Genomic DNA, 25,823 nt, shown 5'->3' with positions numbered 1-25,823 from the left:
GGATATCAGATTTTTCCGTATTTTGGAATAACTGCATACTATAATGAGATATCATGGCGATGGGACATAAGTCTAATCACAGAATGCATTTGTTTCATATACACCTTATACACACAGCCTGTAGGTAATTTTAGCCAATATTTTTAATAACTTTGTGCATTAAACAAAGTGTGTGTACATTCACACAATTCATTTGTTTTATATGCACCTTATACACACTGCCTGAAGGTCATTTAATACAATATTTTTAATAACTTTGTGTATTAAACAAAGTTTGTGTACATTGAGCCATCAAAAAACAAAGGTTTCACTATCTCACTCAAAAAATTCCGTATTTCGGAATATTTGGATATGGGATACTCAACCTGTACTACTTTTCTCTAACGTCCTAAGTGGATGCTGGGACTCCGTAAGTACCATGGGGAATAGCGGCTCCGCAGGAGACTGGGCACAACTAAAGAAAGCTTTAGGACTACCTGGTGTGCACTGGCTCCCCCCACTATGACCCTCCTCCAGACCTCAGTTAGATTCTTGTGCCCGGCTGAGCTGGATGCACACTAGGGGCTCTCCTGAGCTCCTAGAAAGAAAGTATATTTTAGTTTTTTTATTTTACAGTGAGATCTGCTGGCAACAGACTCACTGCAGCGAGGGACTAAGGGGAGAAGAAGCGAACCTACCTAACTGGTGGTAGCTTGGGCTTCTTAGGCTACTGGACACCATTAGCTCCAGAGGGATCGACCGCATGGAACCGGCCATTGATGTTCGGTCCCGGAGCCGCGCCGCCGGCCCCCTTACAGAGCCAGAAGCAAGAAGAGGTCCGGAAAATCGGTGGCAGAAGACATCAGTCTTTACCAAGGTAGCGCACAGCACTGCAGCTGTGCGCCATTGCTCCTCATACACACTTCACACTCCGGTCACTGAGGGTGCAGGGCGCTGGGGGGGGTGCCCTGAGCAGCAATAAAAACACCTTGGCTGCCGGGTCTGATGAATCACCTAGTAGGTTCTGTGGTTGGGGGAGTTGCGGTTGGGGTCCTGGGGTGCCGTGGGTGGGGGAGGGGAGGTTGCGGAGGTGCCGTGGGTGGGGCGGGTGCAGCAGGTGGGGGAAGGGGGTCCGGAGCCACAGCGGGTGGTGAAGGGGCGGGGGCTGGGGGGAGGGGTTCTGGATCCAAGACGGGTGGTGGAGGGGGTGTGTGGGGCTGTCGTGGATGGGTCCCGGAGGTACTGCGAGTGGGGAGGGGCAGGTAATGCTTCTCCTCCTTGAAGCAGCTAAGCTGCTGTCCTCCCTTTGGCAGTGGCTCTCCTGGAGACTCGCACAGCAGCCAAGCAGCCAGTCACTATTGTTAGCACCGGGGTCCCAACGCTCCACATTACTGGGAAGAAGATGCACTCAATAAACTACAGCTCCCAGCAGCCCTTAGCGCCGGAATCCTTTGGCGCTAAGGGCTGCTGGGAGCTGTAGTTTATTTAGTGCGTCTACTTCCCTCTAATGCGGCACGTTGGGACACCGGCACTAACAATAGTGAGTGGCTGGCAGAACGGACTGGCTGAATCAATGTAAAAGGTGAGAATGCTGTGCAGTGTCAGTGACACTGCACACCCACTACACTGCACAGCACTGTCACCTTTTACATTGATTCATCATTCAGACATTACCCTCCGCAATATCACCCACTTCTACCGTTACGTTAGCCATCTCGGGGCTTGCAGGCCGGCAGCCCAGGTGCTGTGTTTACGGAGTCTGGGCCTCTGGGGATCTGGGCGGGGAGGCACTTCTGTGACATCATGCGCAGAGGAGTCTCTGGGGCTCAGAGTATGCAGCGCAGGGAGGGCTACGAAAGCCTTCTGCTGCGCCGCTTTCATACACATCTATGCTGGTGGCCGCAGCAGCTTTTGTTTCACCTGTGCCGCGACTAGGGATTGTTAATTTTTTGGGCAGGTACAGTACCTTTTTTTTTTTTTTTTTTTTATGGTCTGTACTGATTTTTGGCTCTTCAAACTCCCATTGAAAGTATAGTAAAAGGGGCGTTTCAAATTTGTACCGATTTTTATGTGTAAATTGTTGGAGGGTATGTTGCTGCAGATGCAGTGGTCTATTTTGGGGTGTGGACCTGGAGCTGCAGCTTCATCTGCTCCATTGTTAATCCTGCTCTGGGAACACACAGCGGCCAAAGGGCAGAGCCTCCCATTGGATGTATCCTGTGAACAGCTGTGGATTGGGTGCGATAGACCTGCCGCTAATCCAATGAGAGCTCCTAGCCACGCCCAGCGTTAAACACACAGTCACAGATCTTGGCTATTATATAGGAGATGTTTGGAGATTAATCTTTGCATCCTCTATTTGAGCATTTAACCATAACCATTAATATCTATTATTTCACCATCTCAACATCGGGTATTATAAACGGGTTTTTTTGTGGATTAATAAATTATCATTGAAATAAACTATTCTATATTATATAGAATAGTTTATTTCATATAATATATGAATATAGAAATATGTTATGTTTTTGGTTGTTGTTGTCTATAGTGAGGATCATCTCCTTTTCACACACAGGGATCTTTCTCCCACCTCTATTTTAGAGTTATTGTGAAATAAAGTTTTTGTTTTTAAAACTACTGTTTGCCTTAACACATACGTATATGTAGACAGTAGACCAAAGTGTGCCCCCCAAAAGAGAGAGTCTCATTCTTTGGGCAGAATTCAATTGTTTTCCTGCCCTTGCGTCCGCGACCGTGCCCGCCGGCAGCTATTCATATGTTGCTGACGAGAACTGCATTACAGTTGTCTACCGCCGATAGGATCCGCTCCCTGCTCCCAGAAGTCATAAAACTTCAATAAACTGATGTATATTTAAATAAACTTGAAGCTAAAAATCATCATAATTGGCCACATGTATAGATGTCTACAAAACCAGTCCACCTTTTGGTTTCAAGCTCCATTGCAAATGTAGTTTATTATAAGATTATGATGGCCACATGACCTCCACCAACATCCCGCTTCCTTACTATCCCGACGGTCGGCAACCAGGACTATTTCCACTCGTGGGTGTCCACGACACCCATAGAGTGGGAATAGAACCTGTGGCAACCGCAGGTTGCCAGCGAGCCCACAAGGGGCTTGCTGCACTCTCCCCTCCCCTCTATGATCCCGGCGTCGGTACGCTGACCGCCGGTCAGCCATACCTCACCAATTATGTATATCCACACTTGTTTAGAAGTTTGGCAGTGCTCCGTTAGATTATAGAGCTATACAGCAGTGCAGTTTATACAGCGCACGGCACGTGTCATGCTCGACCTTCCCACAGTGTAATCAGCTCACTGCTTGTTGCAGGAATCGCCCCCGCCCAGTAAAACTTCGGTGTGGCAACGGGTTTTGTGAACATCTATACATCTGGCTGATTATGGTGATTTTCATCTTCAATTCCATATAAATGTATGTCAGTTTATTGATGTTTTATGATGTAACATATAGATACGCATATTGCGCTCCCTCTATAATTGTTTTGAATTCTTAAATTGCCAGTCTCTACTCTACTACCCACGTCTATACCTCAGTTTATACTCCAGTGTCCCCTATGGAATCTGAGAAAGTGATTTATCAGTAAATACAAAAATCCTGCTTTATTTTTTTTAGGCTTCAAAGATTTTCTTGTGTCACATCTGAACTAATTTTTGGATGCTGCTACAATGACTTTAAATGATGAAATCCTGCTATAAGACTTCTGGAATAAGTAATTGATATGTAGTATACAAATGTCAGAGTTGAAAATGTTGATAAAGGTAGATAATGGGAAAGGTTCATCTAGATCAGTGGTTCTCAAACTTGGTCCTCAGGACCCCACACAGTGCATGTTTTGCAGGTAACCCAGCAGGTGCACAGGTGTATTAATTAGTCACTGACACATTTTAAAAGGTCCACAGGTGGAGCTAATTATGTCACTTGTGATTCTGTGAGGAGACCTGCAAAACATGCACTGTGTGGGGTCCTGAGGACCGAGTTTGAGAACCCCTGATCTAGATTGTAGATCGCTATGATCACAGAAGAGAAAGATCTGTCAAGAATTAAAATTTAGTACTGATCCACTGGGCAAAATATGAGAGTTGAACAAGGGTTCTTCCACATTGGAGTTATGGTGGGTACATGCTAGGTGGTTTTGGAACAATATTGCTAATTTCTACCCTCCTGAGCGATATACTGCCAGTGATGGCCAAGACGTTAACCCTTGCTGTCGCCAGTACATGCAGCTCAGTCTGACTAGATCGTCAGATGCTGCATGGACTGCAGATCATACATATTAGCTGAATAGTTCTATGTGGCTAAGGAAAAAAAGCTGCGTAGCTAGTAAGCAGAATAATTGTGTCTTCTGTGCAGTTTTAACCAAAATAGCTTTGTTGCAGAGTATAGATCAACAATGTTAGTCTCTAGATCAACCAAGGAAGGGAATATAATAAAACTCATTGGAGGGAATTAATTTCAGTGCAGTCGTGCAAAGGTTCTTCAGTCAACGGCAATTTGCAACCAGTAACATCAGTAATTTCCCTCGCGTTCCATAGGAAAATTAGCAATGTTTGTAATGTGTACAGCTGAATTTCGAGGCACCACAGTGTGCTGTATTGAATACTCCCAATTTATTTAGGAAGTTAGCTCTATAGTATTTGATGAAATTTGAATAGGTTTACACATTGACATACCGTATTTGCCGGCATATAAGACGACTGGGCGTATAAGACGACCCCCCAACATTTCCACTCAAAATATAGAGTTTGTTATATACTCGCCATATAAGACTATCCCCTCTTCCGCACGTAAAGAACATCAGATTTACATGCATATAGCTGCCCCAAGGGTTACACTTTTATACATTTCATACACACTCCTCGGCCCCCCGCCTTCTTAAGCATACCTTGATACTCCAAATCTCTTATAAGAGACATGTCAGTGCTGCCGCTGTCCTCCCTGCCTAACCGCCTGTCACTGCTGAATGTGACAGGCGGTTAGGCAGGGAGGACAGCGGCAGCACTGACATAAGAGATTTGGAGTATCAAGGTATGCTTAAGAAGGCGGGGGGCCGAGGAGTGTGTATGAAATGTATAAAAGTGTAACCCTTGGGGCAGCTATATGCAGTGGCGTCACAACGTGGGGGTGACACCAAAATGTCGGCTCCTGCTCAGTGACATGAGCCTGGTGCTGCACTGTAACAATACGTGCAGCACCTGGCTCCTGTCCCTGTGTAGGAGCCGGACTTCACACAGCTTCACCCGCCGGCAGCGCCGTACACTCACCGTACAGATAGAGGCACTTCACGGGGGAAGTGGGGTGGGCTGCCAACATCATCTTCTTAACCCCCTGGATTGCTGAAAACGGCGGTCCGACCGTGAGGCCACGCCCCCTTATGCTAGGCCACGCCCCTGTTTCGCGACTTCCCACAGCGCGACTTCCCGCCCGGCGTATAAGACGACCCACGGCGTATAAGACGACCCCCCCGCTTGGAGGCATGTTTTTCAGGGGTAAAAAGTCGTCTTATACGCCGGCAAATACGGTATGTTCCTGGTTTTCTGGTGAGCCAAATAATTTTTTAAGCTAATTTGTGCAAGGTGTTTAAGATACTGGCGGTGACTCTTGCGGAAGGTTTTGAAGAAAATATAAAACTTGTGGAGCAATAATTATTTTTACAGATGCTGTGAGACTAAAGAGTTTGTGTTAAATCAGCTTTTTATAAAAACAGATTTGATTGTACTTAAGTTATCATTAAAAGGGTTAAAAAAAAAAAAAAAAAAAAAAGGAATATTACCTTTTTTGTTTGGGATGCAGTTAGTCTATATGCCACTTAAACAAACTTATTTTTTAAATTTTTAGTAGATGTCATTTTAAATTAAATAGCTTGACACCAAGTGATGCTGATGGCAAAGAATTGGTTATTCTAATCTCAATTGGCATGATAGTATTGTTCATCCTTTAGTTTTGTGTTTTATATAAGCTTTAATACTACATAAAATTCACTAAAATGTCAGTCTTGACCAGTATTTAATTAGCTGGGGTAATTTACTGTGGCAAATGGATTTGCCAGGGGTGGTCTTCAGTTTGCCGACTGTCGGGATCTCAGCGCACAGTATACCGGCGCCGGATTCACGACAGCCGGCATACCGACACTTTCTCCCTCTTGGGGGTCCACGACCCCCCTGGAGGGAGAATAAATAGTGTGGCGTGCGCGAGCCACTGTGCCCGCAGTGTGGCGAGCGCAGTGAGCCCACAAGGGGCTCATTTGCGCTTGCCACACTTTCGGTAAGCCGGCGGTTGGGATTCCAGCGTCTGTATGCTGGTCGCCAGGAGCCCGGCCACCAGCATACCATACTACTCCCATTTGCCAGGGGCTATCCAAGTAGCTCTGATATCTGGCATTTATCTGGGATTATTCTTTGGGTGCCTCAGGGAACGGGAAGTATCTTCCCCTAGAAGCAGCCCTCGGAGCCGCAATAACACACAGGTCTGGATACTTATTCCGGATCCCATGTGTTATCGCACGAAAGTGGGACATTTTTCTCCTGAACAAAAACAGGCTTTAATTGGATAGCCCAAAAATGACCATCAGTCAAATATTGCGCCTATTTTTTTCGGGAGCAAAATGATCGTGGCTAATTGAATACTGGCCTCTGCTTTGAGTCTGTGTTGAGCTGAAATTAGCAGTTCAGATGTTGCAAAATATGCTTAATCAAAGAAGTGTTTAGTATCCTGAGTTTTGCAAACGAGTCTTCTACATATGTATAGGTGCCCAGGCTGTTGAAATTGCTTTCACTGTCACATTATTATATTGGATGTGTAAACTTGTGAGTTAAGATAAGACTTTAGCATTACATGGTTTAAATATTTTTTGCTGTTGATTACATATGTAATATTGTGATTAGCAGTGACTTATTAAATTGTGATCTTATCAGTATATGTACGGTCTACATACTCAAGCTAAAGATGCTTAAACATTGCCTCACCACCAAATTGCCACATTTTACTCACCTGCTTTAGTTATTCTCCCAGTCCTGCTGACAACTGGGGTCCTGATATGCTGCAGAAGGGGATGTGTGATGGAAAGGGTCAGTCAGAATCAGTAAAGTGTAGTAGCTTTAGAATTCTCTCTCTCTCTCTCTCTCTCTCTCTCTCTCTCTCTCTCTCTCTCTCTCTCTCTCTCTCTCTCTCTCTCTCACTAATTCTAGTTTTGGCCGTTGATACATTATGGACCTGGGATTAAGTAGGAGCTTTAATGATTTTAAGTGATGTTTATAGCATAACTGTTAATAAAGAGTTTTTTATTTAGTAGTCTTGTGTGCCTTTTATATTTTAGCTCCCCACTTAGTGTTGCTTTCTGTATTCTCTTAGGTCATCTACTGCTCGTTTAGTGGAACCTCAAAAGGATTACACTTCAACAACTTAATAGTAGGACTTGTTCTTCTAACACGAGGTCGAGATGAAGAAAAGGCAAAGTGTAAGTACTTTTTTTTACATAAATATTCATTTATATCTTTATATACAGAGTATGTGGCATGATTGGAACACTTACAGTACATGGTAGGAAAATGTCAAGACATAAAGGGGGAAATCCGATTAACCGTGCAAAGTTTTCACAGGTGGAAAAAGGAAGCCGCTTCAGGCTTTAACGCCCATGGCTACTCAGTTGCACTCCCTTTTCCATCTTTGTTAACGCCTGTTAAAGTAGCATGTTAGAGGGCGTCAACACAAGTTAACGGGTGTTAATACAGAATCTGTGAAAAGTTCACAGATTTGCATGTTAACTGGGAGGCTGGTGAGAAAAAAACTCTGAGAACTCCTGGCTTCGGGGTAATCTACCATGGCTAACTGAATTCCCCCCCTAAAATTCGTCAATTGAACAAACTGACGAATGCATTCATGCATGGGGCAAAATGTAATAGCCTGTAAAATGCAGGCGGTTCGGGAATTCCTGAGAGTCCACCTTATTTTTAAAGCAGCAGTCATTTACTAGGCAAATTGTTGTCAATTTGCCTTTGTAAATGACTGGCACTTTAAAAATACAGACAGACTTTCAGGAGCAGCCTGCACATCATAGGCTATTACATATTTCCCTTGATGTTTTCACACTCTAATATTTACATGCTTTTATTAACACACATTACTTAAATTTAAGAATTTCAGTGCACATACAATGTGTAACAAATAAATGTAACAGAATCTCTTTTGTGAGCTGTTGGAATGGTTTGGGTAAGGGATCCCGATGCTTACCATGCGGTTAGTCAGAATACCAGCAGTGGCATGCCAATGGTCAGGATCCCGACACCCAGTGGGCAAGTATACTAATTTGAATCCCCTACTAACCCGAACCCTCCTGCAGCCTAACCCAAACCATCCCCTGCATGCTTACGGTTGGAATGCTGACAGTCGTGATTCCGGCGTCTGCATTGTGAGTGTTGTCAGGATAACAACGCCAGTCTTCTCACAAGTGTCTGGATTCTGGCACCAGTATGACTGTCTGCATCCTGAGCACTGGATGCCAACTACATCCCTTTGGTGGTAATATGTCACTCATTTTAGTAGGACTTTTACAAGAATGATACATGAATATTCTGTCCTTAATGTTTCCATGTTATGCAAATATGTATTTTAAAGTTTCCTCTTTATTGTTTTATTCTACTTAGACATATTTAGCCTCTTCTCAAATGAATCAGGTAGCTGTGTTGTACGGGAGGATATGGAGGGTATGCTTTCTGTTGTTGATGGAGAAGTCCCGTTGAGCCTTAAAAAATGCTTTGCTGAGGTATGTTTCTAAAACAGCGTTCTTTTTATCTTATTCATCATGTTGCGTTTTAATAGTTTATAGATATCTGTACTCAACTTGTTCACCATGTTGCTCAATACTTGCTTATACATACAGCCTCAGTATGCCACGCAGCATGAGAAGCCTCGTGCAAGTTATCCGTCAAGTCCTGTGCAGCTCTGCTAGTCTTGGGTGTCCTTCTTTTCTTTTCTTTTTTTCTTTCTGTTGCAAAAATACATTTTAATCGTGATGCGACTAGGACCCATCAGCAGACTGTGCTGATTACTTTAATGTGCAAAACTTGTGTGTGACTGAGGTTTTATACTGAGCACATTGGAGCTTGTATTGCAAAAAAAAAACTGCGTTTGCTGCATCCTAGCACTTGTTATACAGATTCAGAGACTCAGATGCACATAGATGTAAAAGTGTCGCATAGCAAATGAATCAGCACAGTCTACTGGTGTGTCCTAGCCACATTGCGTTGCAACTAAAATACGTTTTCGGCAAAAAAGACACCTGACGCTAGCAGAATCTTATGGAACCTGGTGCACCAAGGGTGAGTGTGCTTCTGGTCCCGTAAGACTCCCTAGATATCTTATAGGCCCTACACATTAGGCGATATAACTGAATGATATGAACGTTATCGTTCAGTGTGTAGGCACAAACGATGAACGATGGGCGTCCCCGCGCTCGTTAATCTTTGGTGCTGGGTCGCTTTTTCATGCAGACCAATATGGACAATCTCGTCCATATTAGCTTGCACTGCTATGACGCCGGGTGACGGGGGGAATGAAAAAACTTAACTCCCCCCTTCACCACCTCCACCCCCTCCCGCCGCCGCCGGGTCCCACCCTTCTCCTGTATCGGTCGTGGGACAGCTCAGCACTGGGTCGCCGAATGTATATGGCCCATTACAAAGACCAGACTTTGTCAATCAGCTCAAACTGTCATTTTTCACAGCCTGTAAAATGACAGATAAAAGCTGATTGGTTGGTACTTTCTTCTCTTCAAGCCTTAATATATCGCCTCCATAGTCTCTCTCTTTTAACACTTAGGTTGTGTTCTTGTTTTTACGCAATGAAATCACATTAGTAGGCTCACAGCACTGACCGTATTGTAGACCTCTTTATATGTATAAGTCTTAAGCTAGGTACAAACTACACAATTATCTGACCGATAATATGCCAGATCTAGCTGGTTGAAATTAAAATCTGGTAATGAATAAGCGCAAATTACAATCTATCATTTGTTCCCAAACACTGCAAAACTGTCAAAAACAATTGTTCATCCAAGTTGGTTAAATTTGTGTTTAACCATTTTTGTATGAGTAACAGGTTTTGTCTGTTTTCCAGTGTTTGGGAACAAATGATAGATTGTAATTTGCTCTCATCCATTACCAGATTTTCATTCCAACCATCTAGATCTGGAAGATAATTGGATAGTGTGTACCTAACTTTAGGCCAGTATCCTATTACGTGCAATCCTTTTTCGGACAAAAATGGCCTTTTTGACAGATTGCCATTATTGCTATCCAGTTTTCTCTAACGTCCTAGTGGATGCTGGGGACTTCGTAAGGACCATGGGGATAGACGGGCTCCGCAGGAGACAATGGCACTTTAAGAAAGAATTTAGATTCTGGTGTGCTCTGGCTCCTCCCTCTATGTCCCTCCTCCAGACCTCAGTTTGAATCTGTGTCCGGACGAGCTGGGTGCTGTTCAGTGAGCTCTCCTGAGCTTGCTGTAAGAAAGTATTTTGTTAGGTTTTTTATTTTCAGGGAGCTCTGCTGGCAACAGACTCCCTGCATCGTGGGACTGAGGGGAGAGAAGCAGCCCTACTCTCTGCAGATAGGTCCTGCTTCTTAGGCTTCTGGACACCATTAGCTCCAGAGGGAAAGTACACAGGATTTCACCCTCGTCGTCTGATCCCAGAGCCGCGCCGCCGTCCCCCTCGCAGAGCCGGAAGACAGAAGCCGGGTGAGCATAAGAAGCAAGAAGACTTCGAAATCGGCGGCAGAAGACTCCAGTCTTCACTGAGGTAGCGCACAGCACTGCAGCTGTGCGCCATTGCTCCCACACACACCCACATACTCCGGTCACTGTAAGGGTGCAGGGCGCAGTGGGGGGCGCCCTGGGCAGCAATTAGGACCTCTTGGCAAAAGTTTTGCATATATACAGTTGGGCACTGTATATATGTATGAGCCCCCGCCAAAATATTGTACATTAAAGCGGGACAGAAGCCCGCCGCTGAGGGGGCGGGGCTTCTTCCTCAGCACTCACCAGCGCCATTGTTTCTCCACAGCTCCGCTGAGAGGAAGGTCACCAGGCTCTCCCCTGCAGATACACGGTAGAAGAGGGTAAAAAGAGAGGGGGGGGCACATAATTAGGCGCAAAAATCAGTATAACAGCGGCTACTTGGTTAACATTAAGTTACTGTGTTATTCCTGGGTTATATAGCGCTGGGGTGTGTGCTGGCATACTCTCTCTCTGTCTCTCCAAAGGGCCTTGTGGGGGAACTGTCTTCAAAAAAAGCATTCCCTGTGTGTGTGGTGTGTCGGTACGCTTGTGTTGACATGTTTGACGAGGAAGGCTATGTGGAAACAGAGCGGGAGCAAATGAATGTGGTGTCTCCGCCGACGGCGCCGACACCTGATTGGATGGATATGTAGAAGGTTTTAAATGATAATGTTAATTCCTTGCATAAAAGGTTGGATAAAGCTGAAGCCTTAGGACAGTCAGGGTCTCAGCCCGTGCCTGATCCTATGTCGCAGAGGCCGTCAGGGTCTCAGAAGCGCCCACTATCCCAAATTGTTGACACAGATACCGACATGGATTCTGACTCCAGTGTCGATTACGATGATGAAAGTTACAGCCTAAATTGGCTACATCCATCCGTTATTTGTGATTATAGCAATTAAGGATGTGTTGCACATCACAGAGGAAACCCCAGTCCCTGACAAAAGGGTTCATATGTATGGGGAAAAAAGGCAGGTGGTGACCTTCCCCCCCTTCACACGAGCTAATTGAGTTATGTGAAAAGGCTTGGGAATCTCCAGATAAAAAACTGCAGATTTCCAAACGGATGCTTATGGCGTATCCTTTCCCGCCAACGGACAGGTTACGCTGGGAATCCTCCCCTAGGGTGGACAAAGCTTTAACACGCTTATCCAAGAGGGTAGCCCTGCCGTCACAGGATACGGCCACCCTAAAAGATGCTGCGGATAGAAAGCAAGAGGGTACCCTGAAGTCCATTTATACACATTCAGGTAGCTTACTAAGGCCGGCAATTGCGTCGGCCTGGGTGTGTAGTGCTGTAGCAGCATGGACGGATACCTTATCTGAGGAACTTGATAGGGTGAGGAGTTGTTTGGGGAGGGTCTCTCGGACCTGGTCTCCACAGCTACTGCTGGAAAGTCAAATTTTTTGCCATAGGTTTTCCTCACAACCTAAGAAAGCACCGTATTACCAAATGCTGTCCTTTCGATCACAAAAAGGCAAGAAAGTCCGAGGTGCGTCCTTTCTTGCCAGAGGCAGGGGCAGAGGAAGGAAGCTGCACAACGCAGCTAGTTCCCAGGAACAGAAGTCCTCCCCGGAATCCACTAAATCCACCGCATGACGCTGGGGCTCCACAGGCGGAGCTAGGCCCGGTGGGGGCGCTTCTCCAAAATTTCAGCCACAAGTGGATCCCTGGGCAATAGAGATTGTGTCTCAGGGATACAAGCTGGAATTCGAAGAGATGCCCCCTCACCGATGCCTCAAATCGGCCCTGCCAGCTTCCCCTTTAGAGAGGGAAATAGTGTTAACTGCAATTCACAAATTGTATCTTCAACAGGTGGTGGTCAAGGTTCCCCTCCTTCAACAAGGAAAGGGTTATTATTCGACCATGTTTGTGGTACCGAAACCGGACGGTTCGGTCAGACCCATATTGAATTTAAAATCCCTGAACATATACCTGAAAAGGTTCAAGTTCAAGATGGAATCGCTCAGAGCGGTCATCGCAAGCCTGGAAGGGGGGGGATTTTATGGTGTCTCTGGACATAAAGGATGCATACCTTCATGTCCCCATTTATCCACCTCATCAGGCGTACCTCAGATTTGTGGTACAGGATTGTCATTACCAATTTCAGACGTTGCCGTTTGGTCTCTCCACGGCACCGAGAATATTTACCAAGGTAATGGCGGAAATGATGGTACTCCTGCGGAAGCAAGGGGTCACAATTATCCCATACTTGGACGATCTCCTCATAAAAGCGAGGTCAAGAGAGCAGTTGCTGATCAGCGTAGCACGCTCTCTGGAAGTGTTACAGCAACACGGCTGGATTCTAAATATTCCAAAGTCGCAGTTGATTCCTACGACTCGTCTGCCTTTCATGGGCATGATTCTGGACACAGACCAGAAGAGGGTTTATCTCCCGATGGAGAAGGCTCAGGAACTCATGACACTGGTCAGAAACCTATTAAAACCAAAACAGGTGTCGGTGCATCACTGCACGCGAGTCCTGGGAAAGATGGTGGCATCATACGAGGCCATTCCCTTTGGCAGGTTCCATGCGAGGACCTTTCAATGGGATCTACTGGACAAATGGTCTGGATCACATCTTCAGATGCATCGGCTAATCACCCTATCCTCCAGGGCCAGGGTGTCTCTCCTGTGGTGGCTGCAGAGTGCTCACCTTCTCGAGGGTCGCAGATTCGGCATTCAGGACTGGGTCCTGGTGACCACGGATGCAAGCCTCCGAGGGTGGGGGGCAGTCACACAGGGAAGAAATTTCCAAAGTCTGTGGTCAAGTCAGGAGACTTGCCTTCACATCAACATCCTGGAACTAAGGGCCATATACAACGCCCTACGTCAAGCGGAGTCCCTACTTCGCGACCAACCGGTTCTGATTCAGTCAGACAACATCACCGCAGTGGCTCATGTAAACCGCCAAGGCGGCACAAAAAGCAGGGTGGCGATGGTAGAAGCCACCAGAATTCTTTGCTGGGCGGAGAATCACGTAAGCGCACTGTCAGCAGTGTTCATTCCGGGAGTGGACAACTGGGAAGCAGACTTCCTCAGCAGGCACGACCTCCACCCGGGAGAGTGGGGACTTCATCAAGAAGTCTTCACGTGGGTTGCAAGTCGGTGGGGACTGCCACAGGTGGACATGATGGCATCCCGCCTCAACAAAAAGCTACAGAGGTATTGCGCCAGGTCAAGAGACCCTCAGGCGATAGCTGTGGACGCACTGGTGACGCCGTGGGTGTTCCTGTCGGTCTATGTATTTCCTCCTCTTCCTCTCATACCCAAGGTGCTGAGAATCATAAGAAAAAGAGGAGTGAGAACAATACTCATTGTTCCGGATTGGCTAAGAAGGACTTGGTATCCAGATCTGCAAGAAATGCTCACAGAGGACCCATGGCCTCTGCCTCTAAGACAGGACTTGTTGCAACAGGGGCCCTGTCTGTTCCAAGACTTACCGCGGCTGCGTTTGACGGCATGGCGGTTGAACGCCGGATCCTAGCAGAAAAAGGCATTCCGGATGAGGTCATTCCTACGCTGATAAAGGCTAGGAAGGACGTGACGGCTCAACATTATCACCGTATATGGCGAAAATATGTTGCTTGGTGTGAGGCCAGGAATGCCCCTATGGAGGAATTCCAGCTGGGCCGTTTCCTTCACTTCCTACAGTCGGGGGTGACTTTGGGCCTAAAATTGGGTTCCATTAAGGTCCAGATTTCGGCCCTATCCATTTTCTTTCAAAAAGAACTGGCTTCTCTGCCTGAAGTTCAGACATTTGTAAAGGGAGTGCTGCATATTCACCCCCCTTTTGTGCCTCCAGTGGCACCTTGGGATCTTAACGTGGTGTTGAGTTTTCTGAAATCACACTGGTTTGAACCACTCAAAACGGTGGAATTGAAATATCTCACGTGGAAGGTGGTCATGCTACTAGCCTTGGCTTCGACTAGGCGTGTGTCAGAATTGGCGGCTTTGTCACATAAAAGCCCTTATCTGGTTTTCCATGCGGATAGAGCAGAATTGCGAACCCGCCCACAATTTCTGCCGAAAGTGGTTTCATCCTTTCATATAAACCAACCTATTGTGGTGCCTGTGGCTACTACTGACTTGGAGGATTCCGAGTTACTTGATGTAGTCAGGGCTTTGAAGGTTTATGTAGCCAGAACGGCTAGGGTCAGGAAAACAGAATCTTTGTTTATCCTGTATGCTTCCAACAAGCTTGGGGCGCCTGCTTCAAAGCAAACTATTGCTCGCTGGATCTGTAACACGATTCAGCAGGCTCATTCTGCGGCTGGATTGCCGCTGCCTAAATCAGTTAAGGCCCATTCCACAAGGAAGGTGGGCTCTTCTTGGGCGGCTGCCCGAGGGGTCTCGGCATTACAGCTTTGCCGAGCGGCTACTTGGTCAGGTTCAAACACCTTTGCAAAGTTCTACAAGTTTGATACCCTGGCTGAGGAGGACCTTGTGTTTGCTTAATCAGTGCTGCAGAGTTATCCGCACTCTCCCGCCTGTTTGGGAGCTTTGGTATAATCCCCATGGTCCTTACGGAGTCCCCAGCATCCACTAGGATGTTAGAGAAAATAAGATTTTACTTACCGGTAAATCTATTTCTCGTAGTCCGTAGTGGATGCTGGGCGCCCGTCCCAAGTGCGGACTTCTTCTGCAATGCTTGTATATAGTTATTGCTTAAATAAGGGTTATGTTATAGTTGCATCAGGGTTGATCTGATGCTCTGCTGTTGTTCATACTGTTAACTGGGTAAGTTTATCATAAGTTATACGGTGTGATTGGTGTGGCTGGTATGAGTCTTGCCCTGGATTTCCAAAATCCTTTCCTTGTACTGTCAGCTCTTCCGGGCACAGTTTCTCTAACTGAGGTCTGGAGGAGGGACATAGAGGGAGGAGCCAGAGCAATCTAAATTCTTTCTTAAAGTGCCCATGTCTCCTGCAGAGCCCGTCTATCCCCATGGTCCTTACGGAGTCCCCAGCATCCACTACGGACTACGAGAAATAGATTTACCGGTAAGTAAAATCTTATTATAGACTGCTTTTATCGTCCGAAAGAGGACCTGCAATCATGATAATATGTGGGATTTGGGATAAATTCCTGATCCTATGTGCTATTGCGTCACTGATTTCTGCTAATTGCATAATCCCCACTAAGTGCCGTGTTTCCATGGTTAATATGATAGCCTCCATGAACCCACAATAGTAGCAGTGGTAAACTACCACACTTATTGGATACTGGCCTTAATGCATTTCTCCAGTCAGTACTGGTTTTGACAAAAGATTATTCAGTGTCCCTGACCAATCAGCTGACTGGATTGAGTTTGTTAAATATATATAACGCACACACTTGAAATAACTTATTAAGTACTATATATAGACTCCAAGGGCCTGTTTCATAGGTGGACATAATACCGATGTTTATGTAGTTGAGCAAGTATTTGCCACTGTGCACATATGAAATGTCTTGAAAACCCCTACAGCACAAGCTTTCCCTGACTCTACATATAGACTCTGTTGCATACAAAGTCACTTGCAATAGAGTTAAGGCCCTAAGTGTATTATTATAGAACACTATTAATCATACTCTTGTGCCACCAGTGTGCTGTACATTCCAGCCAGGAGATAGAAAGTGTATAACAGCTATTAAGCCCCTAATCAAATTACTTACTACAGTTCATAAATGTAAATATAACTCACAGTATATCATTCTTTACCTAAAGCAGTTTTTCCCAAACGTTTTTCAAATCATAGCACCCTAGAACTTGAGCATACGTGTTGTGACACCCCTAGACCAAAAGTTTTTTTTTTATAATTAGTAAACATTATTAAATTAAGTAAATTGTGCATACCTGTCATCTTTAGGTTCAGTTAAGTAGTTGCACTTTTGTTTGTCCTTGGCCCCCACCCGCACTCGTTTTATCTATCACATTGTCTATAAATTATTTAATTTTGGACTGGATCTCCAATCTGTGGCACTCTTGCTAATGCCCTGTGGTCACCTAATTTGGGAACCTTTGACTTAAAGCATCATAATTATTTGTGTCTATGTAATCGAATCAAAACGTCAGTTTGGTTTTATTATGAGTCTCGCATGATGAGAATAAGTTGAACAGAAGCTAGGTACACCTCAGCGATGTCCTGACTCCACTATTAAATATAACGATCTATCGCATTAACATACACGCTGCACAATCCGATATACAATCACGCAATATATCATTAAATAATTTTATTTTCAGTGGGTTTTTTTTTTTCAAATGATTCAACCTTTTTTATGGTCGCACAGATCCCTCTATGCTAAATCCTACTCACTAATCATCACATAGTGGGTAGAGGGCATCCTCCCAATTTTTTGTGCTTTTACTTTCTCTATATTTACTCAGCAGTCTCATCAATGAGTCTAAAATAGAATTACAATTATCTAAAAATGTAGAATCCTCTTGAAAGGATGGAGTTTTAACAATCCTAAATCCACCAGTGATCATGTTCTAATCCAGATAATTCAGAAGATACCATACCCCACCAGCGCTTGGTTTCTGCTTTGAATAGCATATTGTTAAAGTAACTGTGCTTCTCTGAGTTATTAACTGATGAATTGGATGTTCTCCACAAACACTAACAATATGGTTGCACTGGTTATCATGTGAATTCCTATTTTCTCTGACGTCCTAGTGGATGCTGGGAACTCCGTAAGGACCATGGGGAATAGCGGCTCCGCAGGAGACTGGGCACAAAAGTAAAAGCTTTAGGACTACCTGGTGTGCACTGGCTCCTCCCCCTATGACCCTCCTCCAAGCCTCAGTTAGATTTTTGTGCCCGGCAGAGAAGGGTGCACACTAGGGGCTCTCCTGAGCTTCTTAGTGAAAAGTTTAGTTTTAGGTTTTTTATTTTCAGTGAGACCTGCTGGCAACAGGCTCACTGCATCGAGGGACTAAGGGGAGAAGAAGCGAACTCACCTGCGTGCAGAGTGGATTGGGCTTCTTAGGCTACTGGACACCATTAGCTCCAGAGGGACCGAACACAGGCCCAGCCTCTGAGCTCGGTCCCGGAGCCGCGCCGCCGACCCCCTTACAGAGCCAGAAGCAAGAAAAGGTCCGGAAAAATCGGCGGCAGAAGACATCAGTCTTCAACAAGGTAGCGCACAGCACTGCAGCTGTGCGCCATTGTTACTCAGGCACACTTCACACTCCGGTCACTGAGGGTGCAGGGCGCTAGGGGGGGGCGCCCTGAGCAGCAATGTAAAACACCTTGGCTGGCATAAATACACCACATATAACCCCCAGGGCTATATGGGTGTATTTTAACCCCTGCCAGAACTCACCAAAAAGCGGGAGAAAAGGCCGCCGAGAAGGGGGCGGAGCCTATCTCCTCGGCACACGGGCGCCATTTTCCATCACAGCTCCGCTGGAAGGACGTCTCCCTGACTCCCCTGCAGTCCTGCACTACAGAAAAGGGTAAAAAAGAGAGTGGGGGCACTAATTTGGCGCAGTTTTATACTAACAGCAGCTATAAAGGGGAAAGCACATTTTATAGTGGTATTCCTGTATATATATAGCGCTCTGGTGTGTGCTGGCATACTCTCCCTCTGTCTCCCCAAAGGGCTAGTGGGGTCCTGTCCTCTATCAGAGCATTCCTTGTGTGTGTGCGGTGTGTCGGTACGATTGTGTCGACATGTTTGAGGAGGAAAATGAGATGGAGGCGGAGCAATTGCCTATTATACAGTTGTCACCCCGTAGGGAGTCGACACCTGAGTGGATGAGCTTGTGGAAGGAATTGCGTGACAGAGTCAGCTCCTTACGACAGACAGTTGACGACATGAGACAGCCGGCTACTCAGCTTGTGCCTGTCCAGGGGTCTCAAACGCCATCAGGGGCTTTAAAACGCCCGTTACCTCAACTGGCAGACACAGACACGGATTCTGACTCCAGTGTCGATGATGAGGAGACAAACGTGACTTCCACTAGGGCCACACGTTACATGATTGAAGCAATAAAAAATGTATTGCATATATCTGATAATACAAGTACCACTAAAAAGGGTATTATGTTTGGTGAGAAAAAACTGCCTGTAGTTTTTCCTGTATCCGAGGAATTAAATGAAGTGTGTGATGATGCGTGGGTTTCCCCCGATAAAAAACTAATAATTCCTAAAAGGTTATTGGCATCGTACCCTTTCCCGCCAGAGGATAGGGCACGTTGGGAAACACCCCCTAGGGTGGATAAAGCGCTCACACGCTTGTCTAAACAGGTAGCACTACCCTCTCCTGATACGGCCGCCCTAAAGGAACCTGCCGATAGAAAACTGGAGAATATCCTAAAATGTATATACTCTCACACGGGTGTTATACTGCGACCAGCTATCGCCTCAGCCTGGATGTGCAGTGCGGGCCTGGCGTGGTCGGATTCCCTGACTGAAAATATTGATACCCTAGATAGGGACAGTATATTACTGACTATAGAGCATTTGAAGGATGTATTTCTATATATGCGTGATGCACAGAGGGATATTTGCCGACTGGCATCAAGAGTTAGCGCGCTGTCCATTTCTGCAAGAAGAGGTTTATGGACGCGGCAGTGGTCAGGTGATGCGGATTCTAAAAGGCACATGGAAGTATTGCCTTATAAAGGGGAGGAGTTATTTGGGGTAGGTCTATCAGACCTGGTAGCCACGGCATCTGCTGGAAAATCCACATTTTTACCCCAGGTAGCTTCTCAACCTAAGAAGACGCCATATTATCAGGCGCAGTCCTTTCGGCCCCATAAAGGCAAGCGGGCAAAAGGCGCCTCATTTCTGCCCCGTGGCAGAGAGAGAGGAAAAAGGCTGCAACAAACAGCCAGTTCCCAGGAACAAAAGCCCTCTCCTGCCTCCGCAAAGTCCTCAGCATGACGCTGGGGCTTTACAAGCGGACTCAGGCACGGTGGGGGCCCGTCTCAAGAAGTTCAGTGCGCAGTGGGCTCACTCGCAAGTGGACCCCTGGATCCTTCAGGTGGTATCTCAGGGGTACAAATTGGAATTCGAGACGTCTCCCCCTCGCCGTTTTCTAAAGTCTGCTTTACCGACGTCTCCCTCAGACAGGGAGGCAGTATTGGAAGCCATTCACAAGCTGTATTCCCAGCAGGTGATAATCAAGGTACCCCTCCTACAACAGGGAAAGGGGTACTATTCCACACTATTTGTGGTACCGAAGCCGGACGGCTCGGTGAGACCAATTTTAAACCTAAAATCCTTGAACACTTACATACAAAGGTTCAAATTCAAGATGGAGTCACTCAGAGCAGTGATTGCAAACCTGGAAGAAGGGGACTATATGGTGTCTCTGGACATCAAGGATGCTTACCTACATGTCCCAATTTACCCTTCTTACCAAGGGTACCTCAGGTTTGTGGTACAGAACTATCAGTTTCAGACGCTGCCGTTTGGATTGTCCACGGCACCCCGGGTCTTTACCAAGGTAATGGCCGAAATGATGATACTCCTTCGAAGGAAGGGAGTTTTAGTTATCCCTTACTTGGACGATCTCCTGATAAGGGCAAGATCCAGGGAACAGTTGGAAGTCGGAGTAGCACTATCTCAGATAGTGCTGCGCCAGCACGGTTGGATTCTCAATATTCCAAAATCGCAGCTGATCCCGACGACACGACTTCTATTCCTAGGGATGATCCTGGACACAGTCCAGAGAAAGGTGTTTCTCCCGGAGGAGAAAGCCAGGGAGTTATCCGAACTAGTCAGAAATCTCCTAAAGCCAGGCCAAGTCTCAGTGCATCAATGCACAAGGGTCCTGGGAAAGATGGTGGCTTCTTACGAAGCAATCCCATTCGGCAGATTCCACGCAAGAACCTTCCAGTGGGATCTGCTAGACAAATGGTCCGGGTCGCATCTTCAGATGCATCAGCGGATAATCTTGTCACCAAGGACAAGGGTGTCTCTCCTGTGGTGGTTGCAGAGTGCTCATCTTCTAGAGGGCCGCAGATTCGGCATTCAGGACTGGGTCCTGGTGACCACGGATGCCAGCCTGAGAGGCTGGGGAGCAGTCACACAGGGAAGAAATTTCCAGGGTTTGTGGTCAAGCCTGGAGACATCACTTCACATAAATATCCTGGAGCTAAGGGCCATCTACAATGCTCTAAGCCTAGCAAAACCTCTGCTTCAAGGTCAGCCGGTGCTGATCCAGTCGGACAACATCACGGCAGTCGCCCACGTAAACAGACAGGGCGGCACAAGAAGCAGGAGGGCAATGACAGAAGTTGCAAGGATTCTTCGCTGGGCGGAAAATCATGTGATAGCACTGTCAGCAGTGTTCATTCCGGGAGTGGACAACTGGGAAGCAGACTTCCTCAGCAGACACGACCTCCACCCGGGGGAGTGGGGACTTCACCCAGAAGTCTTCCACATGATTGTGAACCGTTGGGAAAAACCAAAGGTGGACATGATGGCGTCCCGCCTCAACAAAAAACTAGACGGGTATTGCGCCAGGTCAAGGGACCCTCGGGCAATAGCTGTGGACGCTCTGGTAACACCGTGGGTGTACCAGTCAGGGTATGTGTTCCCTCCTCTGCCTCTCATACCCAAGGTACTGAGAATCATAAGGAGGAGAGGAGTAAGGACTATACTCGTGGCTCCGGATTGGCCAAGAAGGACTTGGTACCCGGAACTTCAAGAGATGCTCACAGAGGACCCGTGGCCTCTACCTCTAAGAAAGGACCTGCTCCAGCAGGGACCCTGTCTGTTCCAAGACTTACCGCGGCTGCGTTTGACGGCATGGCGGTTGAACGCCGGATCCTGAAGGAAAAAGGCATTCCGGATGAAGTCATCCCTACCCTGATCAAAGCCAGGAAGGATGTAACCGTACAACATTATCACCGTATTTGGCGTAAATATGTTGTGTGGTGCGAGGCCAGGAAAGCCCCTACAGAGGAATTTCAACTGGGTCGTTTCCTGCATTTCCTGCAAACAGGACTGTCTATGGGCCTAAAATTAGGGTCCATTAAGGTTCAAATTTCGGCCCTGTCGATTTTCTTCCAAAAAGAACTGGCTTCAGTTCCTGAAGTTCAGACGTTTGTCAAGGGGGTACTGCATATACAGCCTCCTTTTGTGCCTCCAGTGGCACCTTGGGATCTCAATGTAGTTTTGGGGTTCCTAAAATCACATTGGTTTGAACCACTCTCCACTGTGGACTTAAAATATCTCACATGGAAAGTGGTAATGCTGTTAGCCCTGGCTTCAGCCAGGCGTGTCTCAGAATTGGCGGCTTTATCCTATAAAAGCCCTTACCTAATTTTTCATGCGGACAGGGCAGAATTGAGGACTCGTCCTCAATTTCTCCCTAAGGTGTTTTCAGAGTTTCACTTGAACCAGCCTATTGTGGTACCTGCGGCTACTAGGGACTTGGAGGACTCCAAGTTGCTGGACGTAGTCAGGGCCCTGAAAATATATGTTTCCAGGACGGCTGGAGTCAGGAAATCTGACTCGCTGTTTATCCTGTATGCACCCAACAAGCTGGGTGCTCCTGCTTCTAAGCAGACTATTGCTCGTTGGATTTGTAGTACAATTCAGCTTGCACATTCTGTGGCAGGCCTGCCACAGCCAAAATCTGTAAAAGCCCATTCCACAAGGAAGGTGGGCTCATCTTGGGCGGCTGCCCGAGGGGTCTCGGCTTTTACAACTTTGCCGAGCAGCTACTTGGTCAGGGGCAAACACGTTTGCTAAATTCTACAAATTTGATACCCTGGCTGAGGAGGACCTGGAGTTCTCTCATTCGGTGCTGCAGAGTCATCCGCACTCTCCCGCCCGTTTGGGAGCTTTGGTATAATCCCCATGGTCCTTACGGAGTTCCCAGCATCCACTAGGACGTCAGAGAAAATAAGAATTTACTTACCGATAATTCTATTTCTCGTAGTCCGTAGTGGATGCTGGGCGCCCATCCCAAGTGCGGATTGTCTGCAATACTTGTACATAGTTATTGTTACAAAAATCGGGTTATTATTGTTGTGAGCCATCTTTTCAGAGGCTCCTCTGTTATCATGCTGTTAACTGGGTTCAGATCACAGGTTGTACAGTGTGATTGGTGTGGCTGGTATGAGTCTTACCCGGGATTCAAAATCCTTCCTTATTGTGTACGCTCGTCCGGGCACAGTATCCTAACTGAGGCTTGGAGGAGGGTCATAGGGGGAGGAGCCAGTGCACACCAGGTAGTCCTAAAGCTTTTACTTTTGTGCCCAGTCTCCTGCGGAGCCGCTATTCCCCATGGTCCTTACGGAGTTCCCAGCATCCACTACGGACTACGCGAAATAGAATTATCGGTAAGTAAATTCTTATTATAAACCATTATTCCTAAAACTGTAATATAACATGGGAAATGGATTTCTACAATTCTTTCTCAATATAAGAGAGAGATCCAACTAGTCGTATACTCTAATACAACAAGTCTCCTGACCCTTATTATGCAGAGAATTGATTCTACAAATTGAGGGGTGTTCTTCTAAATGCTATCATCATAACCTAAAAAGAAATTCAATATCCCCTTTCAATGAATATAACAAATATTGGGATTTTTTTTTAAAATTTATAAGCATTTTTTTTCCAGTTCCTTAACAGCACACTGATCTTTGTTTAAAATATCTGTCTGTCTGTCCCTCACTCACTCAGTGGCTGATCACTAATTCGCTTCCCGATATGTTAGGAAGCTGAAATGTAACGTAAGTATTCTGCAGGTGGGAAATAGGAAAACGACGTAATTAGAATTTTAATAAACCTCTCCTAAGGGGATGAATAGGGGGTTGACATAAAGAGGTCATTACCGCGGCGTGGCTTGAGTTGCGTCAACGATAACACCCAAACAGACAATTGCATCAAAATTTAGATTCCACCTCCAGTGTGTAGAATTTTAATAAACTACAACAATAGTCCTGTCACTTCTTACTGTTTCTGCTACAGGTGCTCTTCGGGTATTGCCAAGAACCATGAATTAATATTTACTTACATTAAGACGTACCAAAATGTTGACACATTTATATTTACAACCGTAAAATTCAGAAACTTCAGTACTTCAGTTCGAAGACAGAGTAGAACAGCTAGTTGCATAATATTTTAAACAAATATCAGTGCTGTATAAAAAAAAAAAAAAATGCTTATTAAAAAAAAGAAAAAAGTTCCCAATATTTGTTATATCAATTTAAAGGAGATGCCAATAATTATTCAGATTTTTAAATCAGACAATTGGTACGTGAGTGGCTCCATATATAAATTGTGGAATATCGGGAATATGATTCCATGTTATACGGACTTTAACACAATGTAACAATGCCATGATACCCAGATGCAATTTGTGGCTGGCCCCAAACAAAATAGGGCTATAAACCAAAAGCAACAAATAAAATCATATGTGCAAATCTACATTGACCCTATTATTGAATCTTACAACTGCTTGCTATTATGGGAACTTCTCCTATCCCCTCAAAAAGTACCACAAAACGGGGGGAAAAAAGAGTGCTGGGCAGATGCAAATGAAAATAATCATCCTTTAAACAGAAAGAATATATATATTTTTTTCAATAATTAACTACACTTAAAAACTATAAAAAAATTAAACAGTATTGACAGGCATACATACAAAATCAGGGACATCTTAAAAAAAAAATACATTAAAAAATCTCAGCACATAATATAAAATGGTAGTATTCAAATTGACTGAGCAAAATCTGTGTTATGCTTTACTCCTACAGTAATAACGAGGATTGTGCTCTCCTATTATATTACCATTCAGTTTTGCATAAACATTTAGATAAGGGCCTGCTGAATCACATTGCAAGACTAAAGGTTCACATTCGTTATCTGTATGTTTTAATGATGTGTAACCATGTTATATGATTTTCAAAAGCAGCTGATATGTCCTCCATCAAGTTACCTTACTTACCAGTAAGTGTGAAAAGGGTGTATGAAAAAGTCCTCCATTTTCCAAACAATCAGAATCACTAAGTTTATATTATTTCAAAATAGTATATCTTATCCACATCATGCTCCCTAACACTAGTGATAACATGAATATATAGGGGCGTATTAAACCTGTTAACGCAAAATGTTAACAGGTTTAATACTGTTCCAATTTTGGCGCTGTCCCATTCGCAAGCCGCAGTGTCCCGAAGGTGGGGGTGTGGGTGGGGAGTTGAGGGGCCCTCTCACTTGCTGCTGTGCTTGGCAAAGCAGCGATGAGCAGATGCTGTGTGCATGCACAAGTCATCTGTTCACTGCAGAGAGGGACTGAGGGCATATCCAGCAGCTCCCGGTGCACTCGCCATGCCCCCTGTGACGTGGCTAGTATATCTATCTATCTATCTATCTCTCCATCTCTCCATCCACTTACTGAATTCTTCCCTTCCAAGCCAAATCTTGGGGAAAAAAATAAATAGGTTGTGCTATTTATTTAATTTTGGGCAGTTGGATCAAATAATATTTTATCAAAGCATGCAATAATGGGCACTACACACTGGCGATTACACTGAAATATATGAACGATCTCATTCATTAATGAACGAGATATCATTCATATCTTTCAGTGTGTATGCACTAACAAACGATGCGCGGCCCTGCGCTCGGTCATCGTTGATGCCGGCTCGTTTATGCATGCAAACCAATATGGAAAATATTGTCCATATTAGCATGTAGGGCTATGGGGCTGGGTGACGGGGGGGTGAAGAAACATACTGTCTGTTAGCAGGATTATGATGGGAAATGTTAGATTACACAAGTGATATTCCTTTGTGCGCCACGGAAAAAGGGGGCATGTCCTTCAGTGTAGTTTACCACACCATATAACCCTTATACACATTATGCTTCACAATAGTAGGACTCCTTATACTATCTAGTACTGGTGCTCCTTTCACATTATATCACACAGTATGAGCCGAAATTAACATTATGCCACACAGTATGAGCAGAAATTCACATTATAGCACACACTATGAGCTGGAATTCACATTATAGCACACGGTATGAGCTGGAATTCACATTATAGCACACGGTATGAGACGAAATTCACATTATA

General features: G+C 45.5%; 1 protein-coding gene across 2 annotated transcripts in view; it reads left to right on the top strand.

Annotated features, from left to right (window-relative positions):
- Window positions 1-25,823, top strand: part of USP32 (ubiquitin specific peptidase 32) — a 433,758-nt gene that overhangs the window by 172,716 nt on the left and 235,219 nt on the right. For both annotated transcript variants that reach the window (XM_063954012.1, XM_063954011.1), the window contains exons 3-4: window positions 7,370-7,475; window positions 8,662-8,780. In XM_063954012.1, coding sequence (XP_063810082.1) covers window positions 7,370-7,475; window positions 8,662-8,780 — 225 coding nt within the window. The remainder of the gene's footprint in view (window positions 1-7,369; window positions 7,476-8,661; window positions 8,781-25,823) is intronic.

This window comes from Pseudophryne corroboree, chromosome 2 (assembly GCF_028390025.1).
Source record: "Pseudophryne corroboree isolate aPseCor3 chromosome 2, aPseCor3.hap2, whole genome shotgun sequence".
NCBI classification, from domain to species: domain Eukaryota; kingdom Metazoa; phylum Chordata; class Amphibia; order Anura; family Myobatrachidae; genus Pseudophryne; species Pseudophryne corroboree.
The sequence above is the reverse complement of the archived record's forward strand: the minus strand, read 5'-3'. Positions and strand labels throughout refer to the sequence as shown.